This window comes from Acanthopagrus latus, chromosome 5 (assembly GCF_904848185.1).
Source record: "Acanthopagrus latus isolate v.2019 chromosome 5, fAcaLat1.1, whole genome shotgun sequence".
NCBI classification, from domain to species: domain Eukaryota; kingdom Metazoa; phylum Chordata; class Actinopteri; order Spariformes; family Sparidae; genus Acanthopagrus; species Acanthopagrus latus.
In genome coordinates this window covers 22,789,931-22,813,099 of record NC_051043.1, presented here as the reverse complement: position 1 = coordinate 22,813,099, position 23,169 = coordinate 22,789,931, and the positions used below count along the sequence as shown (strand labels likewise).

Genomic DNA, 23,169 nt, shown 5'->3' with positions numbered 1-23,169 from the left:
GCTGGAGGAGGGGAAGATAAATTCTGTCCTGCGTTGATTTCTGTCAAGAGTCGTTTCGCTGACGGATAAAAAGGAGTCGGCCAGCAGGGAGAGAGGGAACAGAGGGACACGCAGAGGTAAAGAGGAGAAACAGGGACAAGGACAGGTTGTCTCTCCTGACATGCCTGAGGAAGACTGGTGACATGGACAATATTAGCCTTCCACTCACATTACCTCACACTAACAGTGATTAGATTTACTGCACATACACACTGACGAACACTGGAAAGCCGACACTCACATCGCCACAGCAACACACACTGTCTGAAAATGGAAAAACGCACAATGACCGACACACACACATCCCATCAATTAGGAAAGAGCCATCCAGCGATCAGTAAAAACTGACTTCAAGCTATTAGTTGAGACAGCACGTTACAGATTGTGGCTGCTGCTCTCCCTTAACTCAACCTTTCTTTTTTTCATTCTGTCTTTTTTAAGAGGGGGCAGAATAATTAATAACTGGTATCATTCCAATAAAGCCATTAGCAGTCGCTACATTTGTTCGTTCTCTCACTGGCGGCTCGCTCCTTCTCTCCATCTCTCTCTCTCTCCCTCCGCCTGTTTCTTCCCCTTTGCCTTACCTCCGCCTCTCTTCCTCTCTGTGATAGATGAACATGCTTGAAAGCAGCTGTAATGCAGAATAGCTTTTAGGCAAGGGGGGGGGGGCAAAGCACTCAAAATTGAAAATAAAAACAGGCCTTCCGTTACAAAGTAGAGCAGGATTATGAAAGATAAAACTAGTAGGTCACGGCCAGAGTTCTTCTGTGCCCTCGGTCTCTGGATGTTGCCATAATAAACCATCCCCTTGTTTTGATTTCCTATTTTCCCTCTGTAGAAGTGATGGGCCTTAACATAAGAAGACACTTCATTATACTTCGGCCAGTTTCATAACACAAAAACACCACTGACACTAAACTAGATTAAATTTGTATAATCAAAAACAAAGAATATACAACAAGAGTAGTTTTCATGACCAGAAAAATAGCACGATAAAAGAAAAAAAGACTTTGATCTGAAGCGGGTAGAGGACCTTTACTGTCAGTGGATCCCTCTCTTGCTCCCATGTTTCCTGTCTGAATCTCAACGGTTATAAGTAAATTCAGACTGAGGTACGTCCTTTTGCTTGTGTTTACATGACTGTGTCATTCTGGCATTTTCACTCGTTTGTTTGTGTACTTATTAGTCTAAAAAGCCAAAAGAGCATCTTGAACGAGGTGAACAACTCCCAGCTGAGAGCTACGGGGCATTCTGTCAGAGTCCGTAGTCGGGCAGTGAGCGTTAATGTGTTTTGGAGGAGGTGCAATTTTTTTCATTTGGATACTTTAACATTTCGGCTTGCTCTTGCTGGTTTCTACAGTCTCATCAGCTCCAAGCTTTAAATGGTTGCCTTTTGGTCTATTTGTATAATGCTGACTGTTGTTATTTCTGACTTTGTTGTGCTGTAGATCCCGAGTGCGATCAGGGTGCTTTATTCTGAAAATTGGCCTGATGCTCGATACCATTCGTGTGTCTGACTTCCTGTCTGGCTCAATCTGCTGTGTCCAGCTTGATGCAGGTTTTTCTTCACTTAGTCACAAAAAACTGTTGCAGTAACTGTTTCAATTTTCCAAACCTCGCAAAATTAAAGAGTCGGATCGATGCAATGAAAACAAAGTTTCTCTTTCTGTTGGGTTCTCATACTTGAAAGTATTGATTTTGTTGACTCAAAGTATTAATATCAAGGGTGCAGCCACATAATCTGTCCAGTGAAGAAGCCTGATCAATTAGGTCCTCATTTATTATTCACATCCTGTTAATTTCCACAGAAATGGAGGGCAGGCCTGTTTTGAAGTTACATCATGTAACGTATATAAAGAGCAGAGAGATAAGAAAATGGGAGAATCCAGAGAGACAAGAACCCGAGGTAAATTACAGTGTTCCTATCCTTTGAAATACAAAAACATATTATTGTATCGTACTAATTCACTCTTGCTGCACATTATGACAAAACCACTGCATTGGTGCGCTGTGAAATGGGGAGAAAACAAAGCTCCATCTATATGCTGATTCTTCATTTTCTCCCAGTTCTCACTTCCCCTGAGGACGCTCTGTGATAGTGTAAGCTCCGTAATGGCTCAGCGCGGAACAACTTTTTAGGGGTAAATTGATGTCAGTGACATCGTTGTACGTTTGCATAAAACCGTGGGAAGAAGAGCAGAAGAAAAAGTTTTGCTGGCGGGTTTGAGAGCAAATTGAAAGCAGCCTGCGCTATCTGACGCTTTTCAGATCCTCAAACCCATGCTAACCTTTCTGCAATCACAGTCCAGCATGCTGGATATAGCTTTGAAACAGCCCACACTGCCAGCTCCAGGCTGTGAACACACCGCTGTATGTGCTCATACTTCAGTGAAGTGAGGTTTCTGAAATCAGAAGGCGAGAAAAATTATATTTCGACCTCTTAAGTTCCTGAGATAAATGAATAAATACAAAATTTTCCAAAAAAAAGAAGAAATATGATTTAAACTTTGAAAAATTAGATCTATTGTGCTTTACACAGTATGTCCACACATACAACTATGCAAACTGAAAGCAACTCTGTGTGGATGAAATAAATTTGGATTACTGAAGAACATTAACTTGTTGCAGAAATGACTACATTCCTAAGTTTAAGCTCATCCAAAGCACTTACAGCACAACTGGGTGCAACATAAAACTCTTATGCACCATTTTGTTGGAACACTCACCATGACTTTGTAAGCATGCATGTCTTTTAAAAACCAAATTTAAAGGATGTAAAGAAACATCTGAGCAAAGATGCGGAGGAGTTTAGTTCTTGCTTGGAGCCCAGCTGATCTGTTTCTCTACCAACCTGTTCTGAAGCCAACTCATTGTTAGAGCAATTCATTTAACTGTGGATTAATTGGACGTGTTAATGTGACCAAGGTTAATCACCATCTAACATTTCGCTAAAGACCACACCACACAGTAAGCTGGCAATGATAGCGGATGATGCTGCGGGGTTTAATCAAAAACTGATCAAGTCGTGAGTTGCACAGGAGGAGGCAACAGCTTGAGTTTGTTAACACTCAGTCCAAACTGTTGGAACTGGGAGACGTCTCCCCAGTTTTCAGCTCCAACCAGATACATTTGTCAAAGTTTGGACAGAGGGCGATCTTTTCATTAAGAGAAGATCTGTGCCCTGACATTTACAACACCCGTTAAAATGAAGATGTATTACATATTTCACAAGGTGGCAAAAAAGGCATCCATCTCTCGTCCTTACCATCTCTCTCTCTCTCTCTCTCTCTCTCTCTCTCTCGCTCTCTCTCTCTCTCTCTCGCTCTCTCTCGCTCTCTCTCGCTCTCTCTCGCTCTCTCTCTCTCTCTCTCATGAAATGCTATACAGTTAGTGGCTTATTAATTTAAAGTGTACCGCATAAGCCTATCCTAGGTGAATATGCTAATCAACAATTTTGAGGCCTGATGAAGTATTTTACGAGAGGCTGTAAAAGTATTTTTGGGAAATTCACTGTCAGGTTCAATTGCTCAAAGTGACTATCCAAGGAGAGCCATATCTCACCCTGTTTATTAAAGACCAAGTGAGTTGATGCAAAAACTGAGCGCTATTTAAAAAGGCCGAATGGAGGCGGCACACTGTTGTTACAGCTGAGTTATCAGTGAGAGTTATTTCTATACCCTGATTATCACATAGTAAGGCTGCCACAAATGGCTATCTTCATTGTGGATGAACCTGATGATTCCAATCTTCATCTTTCTAATTTTTAATAAATCTAATTCTTCTCTGGTTGTTCTGAATTATAAACAGCCAGCATCATCAACGGGACGTCCCCCCTAGAGGGCACAGTCTCGTCCGCCTGTCAGGTCACTTCTTTTACAATGTTTTAGACAAATACCAGAGCCGATGGAGCATACTGAAACATACTCTGACATTAGTTAGAGGGCAGAGTCAAACAGGATGAAACTCCCCTTTTAAGTCAGACCCAGTGGATTCTGTCAGCTTTCGGTTTGATTTTGCACGCAAAGGATACAAAATGACCAACACTGAACAAAATAACCCTTCACCTCCCTCAGCTGCAGCGATCTAATCCTACCAGTAATCAAAGGCTCAAAACAGTCAAAAAAAATCTTTTGATGTTATTGCTTATAAGGGGGATATCAAACACTTCACTCATTCTTAATATGCAATATGTACTGCTCCTTTGCTATGCTAAATACCCAAACTAATTTATGGTAATGTGGCTGAAGATGAAAAGCAGAGGAGCAGAGAGAGAAGAGCACCTAACAAGCCCCACTGTCATCTCTCTCCTGATGCCATGACGTGTCACCCATGATCCATGACACCTTTTAAAAGAAGCAGACGAGCTGCTGATAAACGAGCGAGGACAAAGACAGATTTGAGACGAGAAAGAGGAGGGAAAGTAGAAAATAGTCACCTCGCCCCCCCCCCCCCTCGTCTTTCTCCACGTAGTCTTTCATCCTCTGCCCACCTCGTTCTTAACATGCCCTCCCCACCAACGCCGTCAGCATTTATTCCCTCTATGAAAGGTTCTGATCGAAGAGTGATTTGCATGATTGCATTTTCCATACCTTGCATTAATAGTGCAGTGAGGATGAATAGCTAATGGCCTATCATATTTTAAGTAGCCATCTCAACCAGCCATCACATTACAGCTCCTTCAATCTGCTAATGAAACAGGTCTCTCTTTCTCTCTCACTTTCTATCTCACTAAAACCTTCTCTTCTACCGGACACCTGGTCCGGTCAGGTCTGGAAGATTACCTTAAAGTCTAAAATAAAACATTATATGTGAATGAGAAGCTAGAATAAAAATATGCACCCTCTCAGCAGTGATATATTATTGATCTAATGAGATGGGCATGATACACTGGCATTTCGGCTCATATAATGAACATAATAATAATGATAATATATGACATCATGCATATTCACAGTCAGAAGTTAAATTACCTTCCTTACTCATCAGATCTGCGTTTGCGAAGAAGTATCTTAATATGAACCACAGACAGGACTTCATCTGTTAAATATAGTTACAGCATAACTATCAGGCGGTAGTATGGCTTATATTTCTATGTTTTTGACAATATTATTAGATAGCACAACTTCCAAGCTCCGCCAAACTACACTGTGTATATAACAATTTGTGTTTTTACCGTCATTTGTTTAATCATCATTTGTCTTTCTTCCTATTCTAATTCATCATTTGTGTATTCATGTGTATTTTTCTGTAAGCCTGTGAGTTTTCATTGTCCTTTGATGATACTCTGTTTCACTGAATAGAAGCACAGCAACACTAGATTACGTCATCCTGTTATTCAGGAAGCAATGCTGCACCATAAAACAATGTTTTAAAAAAAATTTAAAAATACAAATGAAAAAAAATATGAATTTTTTTGCTCAGGTAACTTTTCAAGCAAAAGCAATGAGTGGTTCTAGCTTGTCCAGTGTGAGTATGTGGTTGTTCATCCTGATCATACAGTACATTTAATAGAGAATATTTGGGGTTTTGACCATCAATAGAACAAAACTAAACATAAACTTAGATCATCTTACCCTCCAAATTTCATAATCTGACCAACTAATTCAGACAATATATGGCAGATTAGAAGAGTGGGCAATCTTTTCCTCTGCACAAAATAAAGGGGTCGATATTCTGCTCATTTTAGGTTCAGACAGTGATTTTAGGTGTCTACTAGAAAATACTTTAATATTCAGAAACGCTTATTTTTCCAGACAGTCCAGTGCTGCAGCTCTTCTATTCACCCCCCCAAACAGGCCCAGTCTGCTCTAATTGGTCAGTTGTCACATGCCTGAGCAGGTACAAACTCAACATGCTGTGTGTACAGTTAATACTTTTACAGTTTGTATATAGAATCTAAACCTTCTTTATAATGAATAACAACCCCTGTCTCCAACATGGGACCGTTAAGATTTTGTTTCTCTTACAGAGAAGTGAAGCAGGTTTTAATTTGTGTGTTACATGAACACAAGTGGTGTGCACATGTTGGAGAGAGAGAGGATGAATTTCCTTGCTTTTGGGCATACAGTATGAGCATATTTATGCGCAAGTGTGTTTCAGCAAACACTTGAAACTGTTTTCCCACACGGCTGAGCGAGCCAGCGACGGGACACAAAACCTCATACCACAAGGTCATCGTCGCCACACTCTATTCATATTTTTACTCTCTCTGGGTTACAGCAAACTCTCCCAAACCCTCTCACCCCCGACCACAACCACCTTTTTACTGCCTTCCACCAGGACGAATTTCCGTAATCTTCTGAATCTGCTGCCAATAGATTTCCCACCAGAGTTCACGCTCTTATTGAAGATTCAAAGGATCAAAAAGGGAGATACCCCTCACCACCAGTGTGGATACATACACATATTACCACACGAGTTGTGAAATATGCCCGCAAAAGCTCACACTAACTGTACGTACACACACACATGCCCACATGCACACTCTGGCAAATCTCTAGAGACCTCTTTTAATAGTGTTTGGCTTCTAGGGGATCTGACGGGACCTCGGAGCAAAGGAGAGTTTAAAAAGTGATTGCTTTGACGAAGGGAAAGATGGTGCTAAAGAAGGAGGAAAGGATGGAGACAGGGGAAAAAGAAAGGAAAGGAGGAAAGAAAACATGGATCCTGTAAATGGAGGAGGATGAATGGAGGGAGGGCAGAAGACCGAAAGAAATGTACGTCAGGGGTGAGAATGTATAAGCCTGAGCAAATAGTTATTACCAGTCTCTGAAGAGTGGCGGCGTGAGCTGAATAGACTGGGACTTGGAAACCACTGTTACCGGTGGTGCTAGGGGACCGCTTCACAGCCCTGCAATCTGACAAAGGCTTAGTAGGTAATGGAAGTGGACCTCCGACGGCAAAAAAAAATAAAAAACAGAAGAGCTTTAGCTCGCTTTAAGAGTGGAGCATCAGATAAGTCCGAAACCTCTTCAGGTCCAACAAAGCAAACATTTAAACATCAGCCATGTTTATTGCCCATGATTTGTCAAATGTGAACCTGAATGGGACCACATGAAACTACAGCTGCAACCACTGGATGCATAATATTAATTTGGAGTGCAGCATGTTGATTTAAGAGTGTATTGTTCCGCCTGGTACAGCCTACCCAGAATAGCAACTAAATGCCTTGCTGAAGTGTCCTTTGGCAAAACAATAAATCTCTCCAAGCCGCATGGATGCTGCCTTGTCATTGACCTTGCGCAGAATTGAAAAGACAAATCTATCCTGCTTTCGGTGGGTCAGAACACAAATGCTTGATCCTAAAACAATCTGAATGGGCTAAATGTAAAGTTTATGCACAACGAGGTCAGTTTCCAAAGAGTTGGGGCTGAAATTACAAAGTCAAGGTTTACTGGAGGAGGGAAAATTTCCTGGACTTCCTGGGGGTGTCTGGAGAGAGTTTACGCATCATTCAGCTCCAGCTGAACATTAAATTTGAGGTTCATGAGTTGATGGCCGGATAGAAACAGACAGGCCATATGTCATGGCATGGGCAGGTTAGCATTGACTGGAAGAAAGTGGAGATGGGTTTGTGCGAATGAGTGTCTGTGCTCCTGTTTACAGCTGCCAAGGTCATGTGCTGAGTAAGATACATGCACTTTATTCTACAAAGAAATGAAATACACTTACATGTCATTAGTTAATGTAACGTTGACTCTGGCCTTATTCACACAGGACTATTATTACGGATGTAATTACCTCCACATGTCTGTGATTTGCGCGGTACATACACATGGGATGAGCAAAGTCTGTATTTTGGATGAATTCCCTCAAGTTATCCCCCCGGATATGATGTCAAGGCTATGCGTAACATTAACATTTAAGAAGAGAAGCATCTGTTGTTCAGCAGCAACATTAATAATATAGATTAGAGACGTTTTTGCCACTTTCTGCACATCTGCAGCCGATTTAGATCAAGCGATGAATGATTTGCGGCTGCACTTTAATATGACTTGCACTTGACCTTCTCTGTCATCACTTTTAAATGTCAATACAGACGATTCCACAGCACGGCTGTTGACCGCTGTCCAACACATTGTGAGACATGATCAAAAATCACACTTTACAGTTGTCTGACCACAGAAACAAGACATTAAAAAGATGGATGCACAGGCTAATATTATCACAAGGCCTCCGTCTATTTCCGTGAAATATGGCAGGTCATTTGCAGTGGAATTTTAATATACAAATGAAAAAACACTGCAGATTCATCACAGAGGACCTCCGCAATCATAAAAAATTACTAGAGGTCCACAGGTAATACAAGTCCCGTGCAAACAGGGCTTTACATTTATATATTTATATTTTGCACCCATTCTGAACTACTACTACAACTGTTTACATTGCAACCCATTCCTCAACATATGCATACATAAATAAAAAAAAAATCAATTCAAAAAATTGCAGCGAGAGTGCCCCTATGGTAGATAAAACATGATGAAGTACCCTCTGGGGTAGCACTCCAGTTTACTATAAATATATCATGACTTTCTGCATTCTAGTGCCCCACTCATACAGAGTTTGGTTTCTTTTTGTTTGTTTGTTTGTTTTTTTATTTGCCCGTGTCCTTCTAACAACCTTAGACTCAAGTCTAAATAGCATGACCTAATTTACTACATCCCTAGTTTGAAGCTTACTAGTAGTGACTTGGAACTTAGGTCGGACTTTACAAATAATTGGTGCAACACAATCCATGTTTGTCAGTCTGCAGTTCTGTTCTCAACCACAGAAGTTTTCAAAGAAGCAGCTGGCATGTGCAGGTTTTCCAGAGGCTACACACACACACCCACACAGACACACACAGACACACACACACACAACACACACACAAGCTCATGCATAACAAAACAGAAAAAAAGAGGAATAACAATCAGCAAACTATTTGTCCCCGGGAGCTTCTAATACAAACCAGGTGAGCAACAATAGCGGTTAATAACTCCAATTTACTTTGTTATTCAAGTCCCATCACAGAGCACTGTTTAAAACACCAATTTGAAACAGTAAATCAGCCACGCAGCGAAAACGTTTGTCCCCGGAGACTAATGCACACACAAATATCCCACCAAACAAATTCGAGCGCCATCCATTTAGCATGCTGCGATACCCACAATTTCCCTTTCTTCTTCTTTGGTAGAAAATGGCCTTCTACTGTTTCTCCTCCGCTCAAAACCCTTGGTAATTTTCTTAATCTGGGCCCGATTCTGAACATTTGCATAAAAATGTTCACTTTCGAGGCTCCCCTAACAGGACACGGCTCTAATATGCAATTACTTTACTCAATAGTGGCGGCTAATTACAGAGGTGTCAGACAAACAGGTAGCAGAACAGAGAGGGGGGCCTCCAACACAAAGGCTGAGGTGCTTGTCCGCCACATGGGACGGAGCAGCTCAGTGGAAAGCAGTAAATTCATTTAGGCTAGCTTCATTAAACCCTGTTTCTTGGGCCCTGCATCATACGCTCCCCTTTGCTCTCCCTCCTCTCGTTCAGTGGGGTAGCGGATGTGCTGTGGGTGAGAAGAAGGCGATCACACAAATGAGCACAGCGCAGAGGGAATGGGGGAACGCTGTAGGGGAGAAAGGAGGGAAGCAGAGGGAGAGATGGAGGGAGATACACAGAGCACGGTAGTCAGGAGAAGGGAGGAAAGAATGGGGAAATGAGGGAAGGAAGGAAAGAAGGGGAAGGACGGTATCAATAAAGCAGAGCAGTGATACAAAAAAAGAACAGAGCAATATTACAGAAAGTGCTAGTGGGATGGAACAAGGGCATGAGGACATGTGCTCATTTGATGATAAAGAAATCAGGCATAAAAGGACGAGTGTATAAAAGAATAATTTTGAATATGGCTTTTGTTTTATTCATCTGACCCAGACTTCCAAAAAGCCACAGAGAACAGAGGAAAACAGAGAAAATTACAGCTTTGGTCCTCAAACACAGGCCAAATGCCAGGTCTCCAGCATGGTGAAACAAGGGCAGCCGAGCCCCGTGGTCTCTTTACCATTTAGATTATACTGGCAACTTTCTGACCCCACAGTATGGATAACCATAATAAGCCACAGCCCCCACTGTGTACCACCTGTAATCCAAACATATTCGCAAACAAAAACCCCAACGTGTGCTCAGAAAAACCCGACCACAGAAGTATCCACACGCTCCAAAAAAAACACACTCCATATGTACTTGCTCGAAAAAGTAAAAAAAAAACTCCTTGCATGAACTTTCCACTTCTGCAGAGCTTTGTCAGACTCGATTCATAACCACTGCCTTTCATTTCCACCATTTTGTGCCCAATTTAACAGAGTGCCTGCTGGGAGCACAATTAATGTCTGATGTAAAACGGACATTGAGAAGAGGTATGCCATCTCATTAAGGGAGAGAAGTCACACTTTCTGAATTGTAATTTGAAGGCTTGAAGGGTTAGGTGAAACACTTGAGACTCCCCACAGTGAGGGAACACGGAGGGGCTGATGGGCACGCATTTCCACAGAGGAACTGTCACCGCTCTCAGTCCGCTTGCTTTGGTTCCTGGCCAACGGAGCACTTCATGAGAACATTTCAGCGTGATTACATTACCTGCTTGCCCGGTTGACACGCCGATTCTGAGTGACTCAAATCACTTTTACACATGACCCACACATTCAGCTGCAGGGTGAACGCTCGCAGCCAGATATACAGACGCCTCTCTGTGACGGATAACCAGCGAGGCTCCCTGAAGAGCTTCATGGTCATAGGTGCTTCAACATCCATTCATGGGCAAGCAACTGCGAATATGCAAGCAATCACTTGGGTTTGACCCGCCAACTGTATATAATATAGATGGAGAAGTGACTCGAACGCGCATTCTTTCTAATGGCCAGCACTGTGTGACTACACTCATGAAAAATAGAAGTCTAATGGCGTATACACTCATGAGAGAATAACGCTACTTCTCGTTAATATTATTACCACAGTGAACAGTTTGATTTCATGGTGTCAATCACTGTTTTCAGCTCGTCTTCAACACATAATGATGTTTATTATGTAAATTATCATCCAATTTAGAGTAAAATAGACAAGAAAGCAGGGTTTCCAATCAGGATACGTAACACTCTCGTCCAAATATGGTCACTTCTGGCTCCCAAAAAAAAACCATCATAGTAAATTGAGACAAAGAGCGGAGTATCCATGCATATGTACGAAGACATACTAATAAATAAATCCGTCATCAAGTTTTGGGGTGAAGTAAACATGCATGACTGACAAATAAAAGCCTCGTCAAGTGGAAAAAATAAAAAGTACAAGGAAATGTTTTAAAAAATGTTTTTTTTGGGAGGGGGGTTCTTATGAATGTGCATAGTTGTTGCATCAAGATTTCCGTACAGTCACATCGCATTTTCGTATCGCACTGTGAGGGAACGGCTTGCAGATGGTATTAATCTTGAATAAAAAATAACTTTTTTATATATATATATATATATATGGCCTTGTGGTTTCGTGCACACTTATTTCACTCTAATGGCCAAATTCTGTGTAGATCATTCAGACAGTTAAAAGACGCTGTACACAGAATTTGACCATTAGAGTGAAATGAGTATGCAAGAAACCACAAGAACTAGGGAACTGGAAAAAAGCTCAAAAACAGACAGTGCTGACATGAAATAAGATCAAATGAAATAACATCACAATAAGCAGAGACAGTGCTGGAAGACTCACATTTATTGTCCATATTTTTTTTGCATCACTGTTCAAATGCCATGTTTCTAAATGATGTTCTCTATAATTCTTCTTTTATCTCCTAGCGGTCTCGTAATGGGCTAAAGTAATAATAATTTCCCCAGTCTGACAGAGCAGAAGGTAAACCTATACGTGGGAAAAAATCAAATTACAGGAAAAAATGTATTTGGTCAAAATGGAACCAATAATTTTGCCGTCACGGGTCAACAATTTGGTTAACATGGATTTTAGCTGACTTTCAGTGTCAGGCACATGACTCATTCTGTGAGATAATGGTGCTTCATAGCCTGTGTCTAATGTGGTTCCACAGCTGTGAGATGCAGGGTTTCCCATATAATGATTACATTTGGATGTTCCGCGAGGTAATTGAAACACTGCTGAGATACATTTTGTTTAGGATTCAGTGTTCATTCAAAAGTGCTACTTTACATCACTGCATCGAGCATAATTCAAGAATTAATCCTATTAGAAGCTGAAAGGGTGTTTGACCGCATATATATATAGCTGAAATATCATACAAGTATGAGTGACAAAATAAAAAGCCTTGCTACTGCCTCCTCACATTACATTTTCTGTTGATTATCAGCTACTTATGAAGTCTCTAATATGGAAATCTGACTTTTTCTTGTACCACATTAAAAGTCACCATGACCTGCAAAAGACCGGTCTGTGCTACGACTCTGTCTTCACAGAAAGAGGGTGATAAAAGTCAAAGATTACATAAAGCCCTGTTAAAGTCTGCAGCTGTTCAGCTGTCACTGACGGTGAGTATCATAAATCAAATTGTATGACTTCCAGAAATGAGAGCAATCCAATCAAACTAAAGACCCTGGAGCAGCAGGATGGCGTGGCGTGCAGGAAGCTTTCATCTGAAGAGGTCAAGCAGAAGCCCCTCTTACTTATCTTAGTTAGTTAAGGGTTTGACTTTTCGGAGTACAAACAGTGAGATGTAGCATGCTGCTGGCCTTGGATCCACGCCTGAATACGACAGCAGCTTTCACGCTGTCGTAGCCTATAAGCTCCAGCTGCTTGGCTTCATTGTGTCTCTGCGCCGCGCCGCAAATGTTCCTCCATCTCCGATACTTATCAAGGCGCTGGAGTTTGACGCTGCCATTACTCAAAATTAATAACCGCGGCAGCATGTTTATCATAACACAGTTTCACACCCAACCTGCCAGAAATAATCACCTCGGTCTTTGTGCCTGCGACAGAGACGTAGAAAGAAAGAAAGTCGGAGAGAGACAGAGGAAGACGTGCAGGAAGACAACCGGAGGAGAAGGATCAAGTGTGAAAAACGAGACGGAACAAAGAGAATAAGAGCCCGAGATGAAAGACGTAACTGAGGGAGAAATTAGGAGTAGATGTGCTACGTGCAAATGTGTGCATCTTCCACAGCTAACTCCATTACACTCTGACTCCATTACACCTTGTTGTTTTTTCCCCACACATTTTTACTCGTCATGTCTGACAACAGGGCAACACTACCTCTCCTTGTGTCTTCGCACTGCTAAGCAGGACTAATCTCCACTGACAGCCAATCTGCTCCAACAACGCAGACCTGAGTAAATAAAAAAATAATAAAAAAGGGCCTGCGTTTTTAGTTTATGAAGCATTTGAGCGCAATGCAAGGTCTGGGTTCCCCACTGGAAGGACAGAAGTAGGACGTAGGAAAGTCTTAGTAGTATGAGTGAAAATACAATAGCAAGAAAAGAGTGACAGGGGCAGGGGACGGCTCCTCAACACCTCTCCTTAAATCTGGAGAGAGAGGAGGTTGAGAAACAAGACAAGGACAAATGTCTGCCGTTTTACTGGTTCGGGCTCTGTTGACATTTTCCATGGCATTTAGAAAACATCCAAGAAAATCCAAGGAAAATGGTGAGTGGGAGGCCTAAAAATAGTTAGTGAAAGGAAACATATGTGTATTGGCGTAATATTAAAGATGTAAAGACCTGAACGACCTCTTATCTGAGGAGATTTGCTCACTTTCCAACAGTGTCCTGCTTTCTGTGACAGAGCTGGACCCTTATGGCTGAGTTCAGCAGCTACTGTAGTGAGGTCAGCTGAAGAATTTGTGCCCAGCAGAAACCATATGTTAGTCTTTATTACTTTTTCCAGCACTGACAGTCAGCTGACAGCAGTGCCTATTTATTTAAAAAATGTGAGTGGGTTGACAGCTAGAAAGAAAGAAAGAAAGAAAGAAAGAAAGAAAGAAAGAAAAAAAAGAAAGAAAGAAAGAAAGAAAGTTCCTTTAAATACCTCCGGCTGTTTACAGTTCAGGCACTCTACCAGCATGTCATCCTTATTTCAATAGTAAATATGTTTTTAACACTAATTTTTCCTTTTTGCGGTAAGTCAAGTTGTGTACTAGAGTATACCATGTCCTGATCCATAGGAGCAAAGAAAATGTTCCTAACTTTGTATTTTGGGCCCTTTGTTTTTTTTTTTTTACTCCAAAGTTGGCTCTCTAAAGTATTCTTAAGTATAACTCAGAACATTTGACAAATGCAGCCCCGTGGTCACCTTCACCGTGGCCAAGCATGGTACAGCGACCGACTGTCATTTGACACGTCATTGATCACGCTGATGTATCATATACTCATTCGATTGGGGGGTTTAACACTTCTCCAGGCACCGCACGATCTGCCAGCTGGCTGCGAAAGAGGCTATTTGGAATGAGCTTCTTTTGCAAAATGCCTCCAAATCCACACGCGTATTAGAGAGGTGTGTTTCTGGGAGAATGCTTCTCCAATTATTTCCTGCTTAATAAGCTCCTGAAAGTCAGGGAGGGCCCCCGGTCTTCCCTCATCGAGCCCCATTTCTGTGAAAAGGGGGACACAAAATGTAAAGAAGCCAATTTAGGCTGTGATTTGTGATGCTCATAAGTCATGGAGATATGCAGAGAATGTTGGCCCAAAGAAAAAAGCAAAAGAGGAAAGAGGGATGGATATTGATTCCCGCTGTTTAAAACGAAGCTGTCGGAAAGACTGAGAGATGAAGAGAAAGGGGGAGAAAGAGGAGGAAAGAGCGCCAGCACTTTTGGGAAATGCCCAACTTCCAACAATACGGATCTCATAAAAAGAAATGACTCACTTACTCCAGTGCATCTGCTTTCAGCAAGGACTAAAGGCCGAGTGACCAGAGCCTGCTCACACACATACACACACACACACACACACACACACACACACACACACACACGTAGATGGACGCAGAGGAGGCGACAAACATAAATCTGCATGTCGACACGTCGCCGCATGTCCAGCAGCAGGGTTAGTGTTAGCAGAATAGATGCTGACTCTTTCCCTTTGACCAAAACCACAAACTTTATTGCAACACAGCCACATTTGCACAAGCATGACATCGGCCTAAATATCCATGTTTAAAGGGACATTTCACCCAAACATACTTATGTGTCATTTTACCTGTAGCGTTATGTATCCAGCTAGATTGTTTTACTGGGAGTTGATGTCAGACATGTCTGCCTTCGCTCGAATATAATGGAACTAGATGGCACTCTGCTCAAAGGGCCAAATAATACATTTGAGAAAATCAACAGCACGGTCTCCTAAAGAAATCATGATCTAGTTACTCAAGATAACCCACAGACCTTGTTGTCAGCAGCCTAATGTAGGAACTATTTTCTCTTCAGCTAAGCTTTGACAGTAGCTTGCCTAGCTTAGTTAACGAGCCTCACGTCCATGATTAGTTGCACGCTTACTTCTGTGTTGTGCTGACGGGTGTTTGGTTCAAAAGAAATTAGTTCCCACATGAAACTCCCCACAAAAAGGTCTGTGTCTACCTTGAGTAACCCAGTTATGAGTTCTGGACATTGCTGTTGATTTTTTTAAAAGTAGTTTTGTTGGCGCTTTGAGAACCACAAGCCCATTGAATTTGAGAGAGACCAGAAAGTCAGTGACAATAGACAATCTAGACTGACATTTATGACGATTTGTCATCTCACACCAAAACAATTTCGACAGATAAAGAGCGTTGCAGGTTAAAGGAAAAAATATGTATTGTTGATTGTGGGCTGAACTTTCCCTTTATTCACCTTACTTCTGGTAGAAAAAAGTGAAAACTGATTAATGAAAACTAATTGTACAAATGACAAACAGCACCATTAAATCAGTCGCTTCTACTGGGAAATGCCCTCTAGCTACAAAAACAAATACACAATAGAAACAAAAGCAACTATACACTGTGCACACAACACAAAAGCTCCCTGTAGTTTCTTGCAAGATGAAAAAAAAAGAGGACACCAAGCACCAGAAAAAATGAAAGAAAACCGTTTAACTTTGACACTGTGTTCTCAACTTGGTTCTAAAAAGTGAGCGCTGCCATTTGCTCTGCCGTGCCACTTTGATCATGACTCGCTCCCCCATTTTCAAACGCTGTGACATTTGAAAAACACAATCCCACTTTGGTTTCCTATTATCGCTGGAAGGCGGATACAGGGAAATAACAGGGCCAACACTGACCACCTGCAGCACATCACATCCTCTCCCTCCAAGAAATGATGGTGACCAAAAAATAGGCGTCCTACTGTCACAATCTGCCCGCCGGACTGTGACGATGGGAAGTCCATATTTGGTCGTCATTTCTCGCTTTCTTAGACTGGGACACTGTTCTGGCTATTACCGGGGAAGATGAGGGGAGCCAGAGGACACAGCGTTTATTTTCTTCAAAGACGGGAGGCAAGAAGAAAGGGAAAAAGAGAAGAAGGGGTTGAAATGTTTTACCTCCTGCAGAGCTCTATCTCTCCAATGGCCCCTTGTCGGGGGACAAATTGATCCTGAAAATAAGGGGTCATTTCCCCCGCCTGTTTACCTGCTCGCAGCACACTGTCATCAGTCTGAGACACACACACTAAAGCTGACCCAGCTGTACCCTCAGAGAGCTAATGTGAGGCAGGGTCAAGTCACTCTGGTCACTGTGACAACAAGCAAGGAACTGATGTGTGTTGGATCCCCAAGAGCAGCGACCTCAGTGACCTCGTACTGGCTGAACTTTATACCACTGACCTTGTAAAATATGGACAGTATTTACTGGTTAAACAGGAAGTTATGGCAGAAGTGCCTACAAACCAACTACCAATGGCCAGCAGGGGGTGACACCACTGGTTCCAAAATCTGTTTAAGCTTATGGTAAAATTACCCTACTTCTCACTGGATTTATCACCTCATTAATAAGTTTCCTGATGAGTTTATGGTCTCAATCGATGATTAGTCAGAATAGAGGCAAAAAACACTCAGCAGATCCAATCATGTCCAATTACGTTCACTTCTGGTTCTGAGAACTCCAGATTGCGACGGCTGAAATGTCAAACTGGAGGCTTCAAAACAGTCTGCAAACCTGAGAGTTATGTAACGGTGGGGTTTCACTTTTAATCAGCCAAATGACTTTTCCTGGAGTGCGGGTATGTTTTTCTGCGATCACACTGATGTGTGTGTTTATGTGAGTTGTTAACTAGTAGTTAGTAGATATTCAGTTCTGATCCATAGCCTTCATACTTCAGATTATTATCAAACCAGTTAATCCAAATTTATTGATGCACAATATGTTGACAAACTTTTTTTGGCATTAAAAAAATTCAGTCCTCCTGCCCCGTAATTTTGATTAACAATCATTAAACATGTCATGTAATAACACAAAGAGAAACTATCCAAGTTGAATATTAGTGAAATAAAGGTCAAGACTATAGCATCAGCAAACTCTTCAAACAACATAGTTTCACTTCGCATATCTCCCCATGTCATCTATGCCCCTCTGCATTCTTCATGCAGCTGTAAACTGCAGTAAAAAGTTCACAATTATTACATATGATTGAATTTCGCTGTATTACTCTCTTTTGACACTTTGCCATCATTTTTAACACAAGCTCAGTCTATCATACCATACATGGTACATTCCTTTCAATTCATGCGTAACCAGCAGAGTAAGTGCCTCTCAGAGCAACAGGTGCAACATTCTGCATGGAGAATTGTTAAAGAGTAATTGACCAAATTTGAAACCTACAGTGTGTTTGGTAAATTTAGGAGTGGCTCACAGTGAACATATTGACGGCCCATGTTCTAAATCTCCACCCTTTGTCCTCTTATGTGCCCAACATGGTGCAGTTGTGATTCTAAAAACGCTCCTCTATTGTCACTTTTATAAGACCAGCAATTCTTGAGCCAATCCGATGGCTGTGACGGCACAGCGCTGCTGAAGGGGAGGTTGTGTGCTTTCTACCAGTGCCAATGCAGTATGGCTACCCCCTGCTGAGAGGCTATAGTGGAAACACATGTCACCAAGGCATTGCTTGGCACGGCTTGGCAAAGCACGCTGAAATGGACCAACCAGGGCTCAGGAAAACCCCTAAAACACACACACACCTCTGCATTCATCTCCTTCACGTTGTGACGACCACCCAGAGCATTTCTCCCTTTACATAAACCCCTTCCCATGCTCTCCGCTCCGAGCTGTGTGACTGTAAAGTGTAACAATATAGCAGCTCATGACTGGAGGCTTTTATTTGCTCTAGTCCTTGAGAAGCAGTCAGCTTGAACACAATATACACAAACACGCACACACGCACACACACACACACACACACAGACAGGTCTGTGGGTCCAGCAAAGCAGGAAAGCAAACTTGTCAGATGTCAGTCCCCTCAGCTATGACTGTCCACCTTGGCCTGTCACTTCGCTACTGTCTGTTCTTCATTCATGAGCAAACACCACATCTACTGTATGCTGCCAAATGCACACAGCATCCTCGCCTTATCTCCCACACATACTGCCACCAACACACACACACGCACACACACAATTTTACATTCCAATATTCCCACAGGTGATTCAGACAAATCCAGACACACACACACACACCTTCAGCCCCTGAACCAATGCAGTAAATATCATTATGGAATCAATGCAGCTTTGAGTCAACCAAGACTGTGTGTTTGGGGGTGCGTGTGTGTGTGTGTGCGTGTGTGTGTGTGTGCACGTGGGTGTGTGCGTGTGATAAAGGGAAGAAGGTGATAACACCATGTGCTCCTGTGAGGATTTCACCAAACTCCATGTTTTTTGATTGAAAGGAGGCGGATTACCATAACCTTCCCACCACATGTCTGCTGTTAGCTCAATAATGCAAGAATGATTTCACACATGCACACACATTCAGACACACACACAAACACACACATTCAGACACACACACACACACACACACACACACACACACACACAAAAAGACACACACGCGATTGTTGCTATGCACCATGCTAAATTCAATATTGTGCTCACACTCGTAAGCCAGAGTGGGAGTACAGTCAGCAGAGAAGCCACAGCCTTGGCTGTAAATCAATAGATTAAATAGAAACGTATGAATAAAACACAAGATAATAAATAAAGGAGGAGATGGTTTATTCTTGCCATCATATATTGTACAGGTTTTCTCCCATTTGGAAGAGAAAAAGAGGAAAGAGGGAAAAAAAGAGTGGGAGCAGAAAGAAATATGACCAGGGAGACAGAGACAAAGAACAAAAGTTCCTGTTGTGCTTTTAACTTGTGGTTTTACTTCCTACGTGTATCTTTCCTTTTCCCAGCGTCTGCATACTTGCATGAGGAGTGTATCTGTTTTAGTGGAGATATTTGATTGTGTACTGCGTCCATACAAACAGACTATAGTTGGCTTGACATACCTGTCATTGATGCTCCAGTTGAGGCAGAGGTTGAGGGAGCTGAGGTTGCGACATTTCCTCACCACCTCCATCACCGTCTCATTGTTGAGCTCCGAGATGTGCCGCAAGTCCAGAACATTCAGGTTCCGTAGCTGTGAGAGGCAAAACACAAACACACAAAAACAATTGAATGGTTTGATCATGTCAAATTCACATAAATAGATAGGAGGTGATGTTTTCACCCGTCTTTCTTGGCTGGTCGGTTTGTCTGCAGGATCACACAAAAAACACTGAACAGATTTCAACAAAACATGGATGGAGGATCAGCCCAGAACAGACCCCATTAACACTGGGGGCAGATCCAGGAATTTTTATTTCTTACTTTCTTTAACATCGCAGGACAGGACGTTTCTTAAATTTGTTTGTTAGTTTGTCAAGGAATAATGCACAGACGGATATCAGAAAGCTGTGAAAACCAGAGGGCTGCCATCATGAAGCGAAAAAACTCTGAAATAACAGTTTATCGTTTATCATTTCGAATTTTTCTTCTTGAGGGGAGAAGACAAATGATTTACAGAGCAGATACGTGTGCTATTGCAGACCAAAAAAAAAATTTTAGAATTTATTCCTTTATCTCTCTTGTGCAAACAGGTATACAGGCACACAATTTCCTGTCCGTCTGTTCATGAAGGCTGTTGATATGTGACTACAAGAAGCAGAGAAAGAGGGAAGCTACAGAGATTCAAATATTTCATGAAGGCACGTACGATATACACGCCTGCAGAATTACATGGATGGTTTTGATATATCCCCCATGGAATGTGGAAAAGAAAAAACCTGCCTTCACACTGGGTAAACTTCCATAGCACCTCATGTGCTGGAGAACTAGCATGAATGCAGAATAAAACCTAACAAGGCAGATAAATGACACGGAATTGCTTGCTGTTACTGTTTATCATTCTGTGGCTTCACGCCTGGTGTGAGGGGTTATGAGCCAATATGAGCATTCACTTTCCCTCTTCCTTTCATCTCTCCGACTTTCAATAATCCCTCCTTCCGATCTGAATACCTTATAAGAGGCGGTTTAGATTAATCCTCCAGTCAAAATCTCTACTTTCTGACACACTCTGAGAAAACCCCGCACCGACACACTGTTCAGCAAGCTCACTGGAAATTACCAAAAGGCTTTTCAAGTCACGGCACAGGTGTATTTTCTCTGATACATACTCAAAACTATTTAAGGCACAGGTGCGCACACACACACACACACACACACACACGCACACACACGCACACACACACACACACACACACACACACACACACACACACACACACACACACACACACACACACACACACACACTGGGGATGAAAGATAATAGAGGTATGATATTCCGGCCAGCCGCCAGGGAGGCAGGGAGGTAAATGTCATGGCCGAGGCTAAAGAGAAAACAAGCTTACAGTTGGTGTTAAGATCACTGAGCGCCATAGGTATGACATATACCTAACAGCATGAAGGAGGGGTTGGGTAAGGACCCCGGCTCTCTGGATGAAGTAAGCACACATGTAAACACTCTCCTCTGTCCCCACATACTGAGAATCATAACACATCTACTGCTGACAAACAACGCTGAGTGTGTGATGCTGCACTGCGCTGAAGGTGATGAAAAAAAAGGCTTTTAAAACCTTTACCTCTGTCTACCTGCTCCATTTGTCTCTCTGTTCTTACGCAGCCTGTGGCTTTTTTGTCACTCCTCAAGAGAAAATTGCATGCACACCTCTTGTGATAAAAGGTCTGCAAAAGGCATGAAATAAACATGAAACACGTTTTGTTTGCGGCACCTTTACTGTGAAGATGCGCTTAGATAGACTAATGAAATATACATTAAGCAGCTTGTGGTGCGCAAAGACGGGTCAAGACCGCAGCAGTGATGGTTGGGGACGGCTCAACTGATATGATAAAACAATGGTGTCTAATGAGAGGGAAACCCCTTAACTGTGTGGATTATCATAGACACACACACATCAGAGCAGATGCTAACACACATGCACGCACACGGACATATACACATGCTCAGACACACACAAACTGTCATGTGCTCCTGTGGCCAGTGTTGGATCGAAGTGCTAAATTATTCATGCAGAACAAGACTGATCTGTGTGCGCATATCTATGTGTGTGTGTGTGTGTGTGTGTGTGTGTGTGTGTGTGTGTGTGTGTGTGTGTGTGTGTGTGTGTGTGTGTGTGTGTGTGCGCATGTGTGCATGTGTGTATGTGTGCACAGTGGCATTGTTTGCAAAACACAAGGGTTGCAAAAATCAAACCAGGATGGTAAGCTAAGTGACTGTTAGCGCTTATATTCATAGCATCGGACATCCTCTCACAATGTCAAAAGAATTTAAAGTCACAACACACAAACACACACACACAAACACACACATATGTATGACAAGCACACCCAGACACACACACACACACACACACACAAGTTATTTGCATTCAGTATTTATGGTTATTGAGCCTAGGGTAAAATCTCAAAGCCCCAACATCAAAAGTAGCATTTGTTCTCCAAATCTTCAAAAACTGCTTATGTCTGCTAAATAGAATTTCTACTACAGCCAATAGCAACTGTCTCATTGATGTGGGGAACCAATGAGAAATCAGGCCAACTGGTGTGAGTTTTCATTGGTCGGGAGTGTAGCTAGGTTGAAGAAAATCTGAAAATTTAGCAGATGTCTGCATGAAAGGGGAAGAGGCAGAGTCACAGCTGAGACGGTAACTTTCTAATCCATCTGTGAAAAACCACAGCAGGAAAATAAATTCCATAGTTTAGCAGACATCTGCCGAAAAGAAAAGTATCCCTCAAATCCCTGAAATGAAAAGTCACACAAAGAACAACCTTGCAGTAATTAGTCACACCTCAGGAAGGTGACAGGCCGCGGCGGTCGTGTTTGTTTTCTCATAGTTGACAGATTATCATAATTCGACTTCGAGGTGAAAGGTTTTAATGCTTCCAATCTTTTTTAATCATTTCCACTCATAACATAGCCTATTTTTCCACAACTCCAAGAATAAATGGTGGCAAAAAGAAAGAAAAATAAATGGAGACAAATCAGGAGGAGGGGGGAGCACAAAAGCTTCAGACAGAGGAGAAGACAAAGTGAGTGATTCAGACAGCACAGAGAGAGAGAGAGAGAGAGAGAGAGAGGAAGAGGGGGAAAAAGTGGAGAAAAAAAGTGAGCAGAGCAAGTGAGAGAGAAATACAGCAGCAGAAGGGAAAGCAGGGGGATTTGGTGAAGGGCTCGGCAGGTTTTTCCCCTCTCGTTGGCTGAGGTCTGTAACCAGGCAGAGTTTGTGTCGTCTCCTGAGTTGGCAGCTACACCTGGATAATTATTCAGTCTGTTCATAAAAACACTGAAACCTGCAGAATCCAGCTGCTCTGAGGCCAGCGGGTCGTCCCCACCCTGCGAACATACTCTCATGGCACAGAAATGAAGGCGCACACTGATTATATGAATATTCCAATGACTACACACACACACACACACACACACACACACACACACACACACACACATATGTTCACAAGATGGGTTCTGTAGAAAAGTACAATTTTGGGGAGCTTGTATTTAGGCTAATTTACCCCTCAACTCCAAAACATTGCAGATGGAAATGTTATCTTAATTTTTCTACACTTATTTCATTATTATTAC

General features: G+C 42.2%; 1 protein-coding gene across 1 annotated transcript in view; it reads right to left on the bottom strand.

The window, feature by feature from the left end:
• Nucleotides 1-23,169, bottom strand: part of fbxl17 (F-box and leucine-rich repeat protein 17) — a 224,112-nt gene that overhangs the window by 117,313 nt on the left and 83,630 nt on the right. The window contains exon 8 of the mRNA XM_037097161.1: nt 19,475-19,605. Coding sequence (XP_036953056.1) covers nt 19,475-19,605 — 131 coding nt within the window. The remainder of the gene's footprint in view (nt 1-19,474; nt 19,606-23,169) is intronic.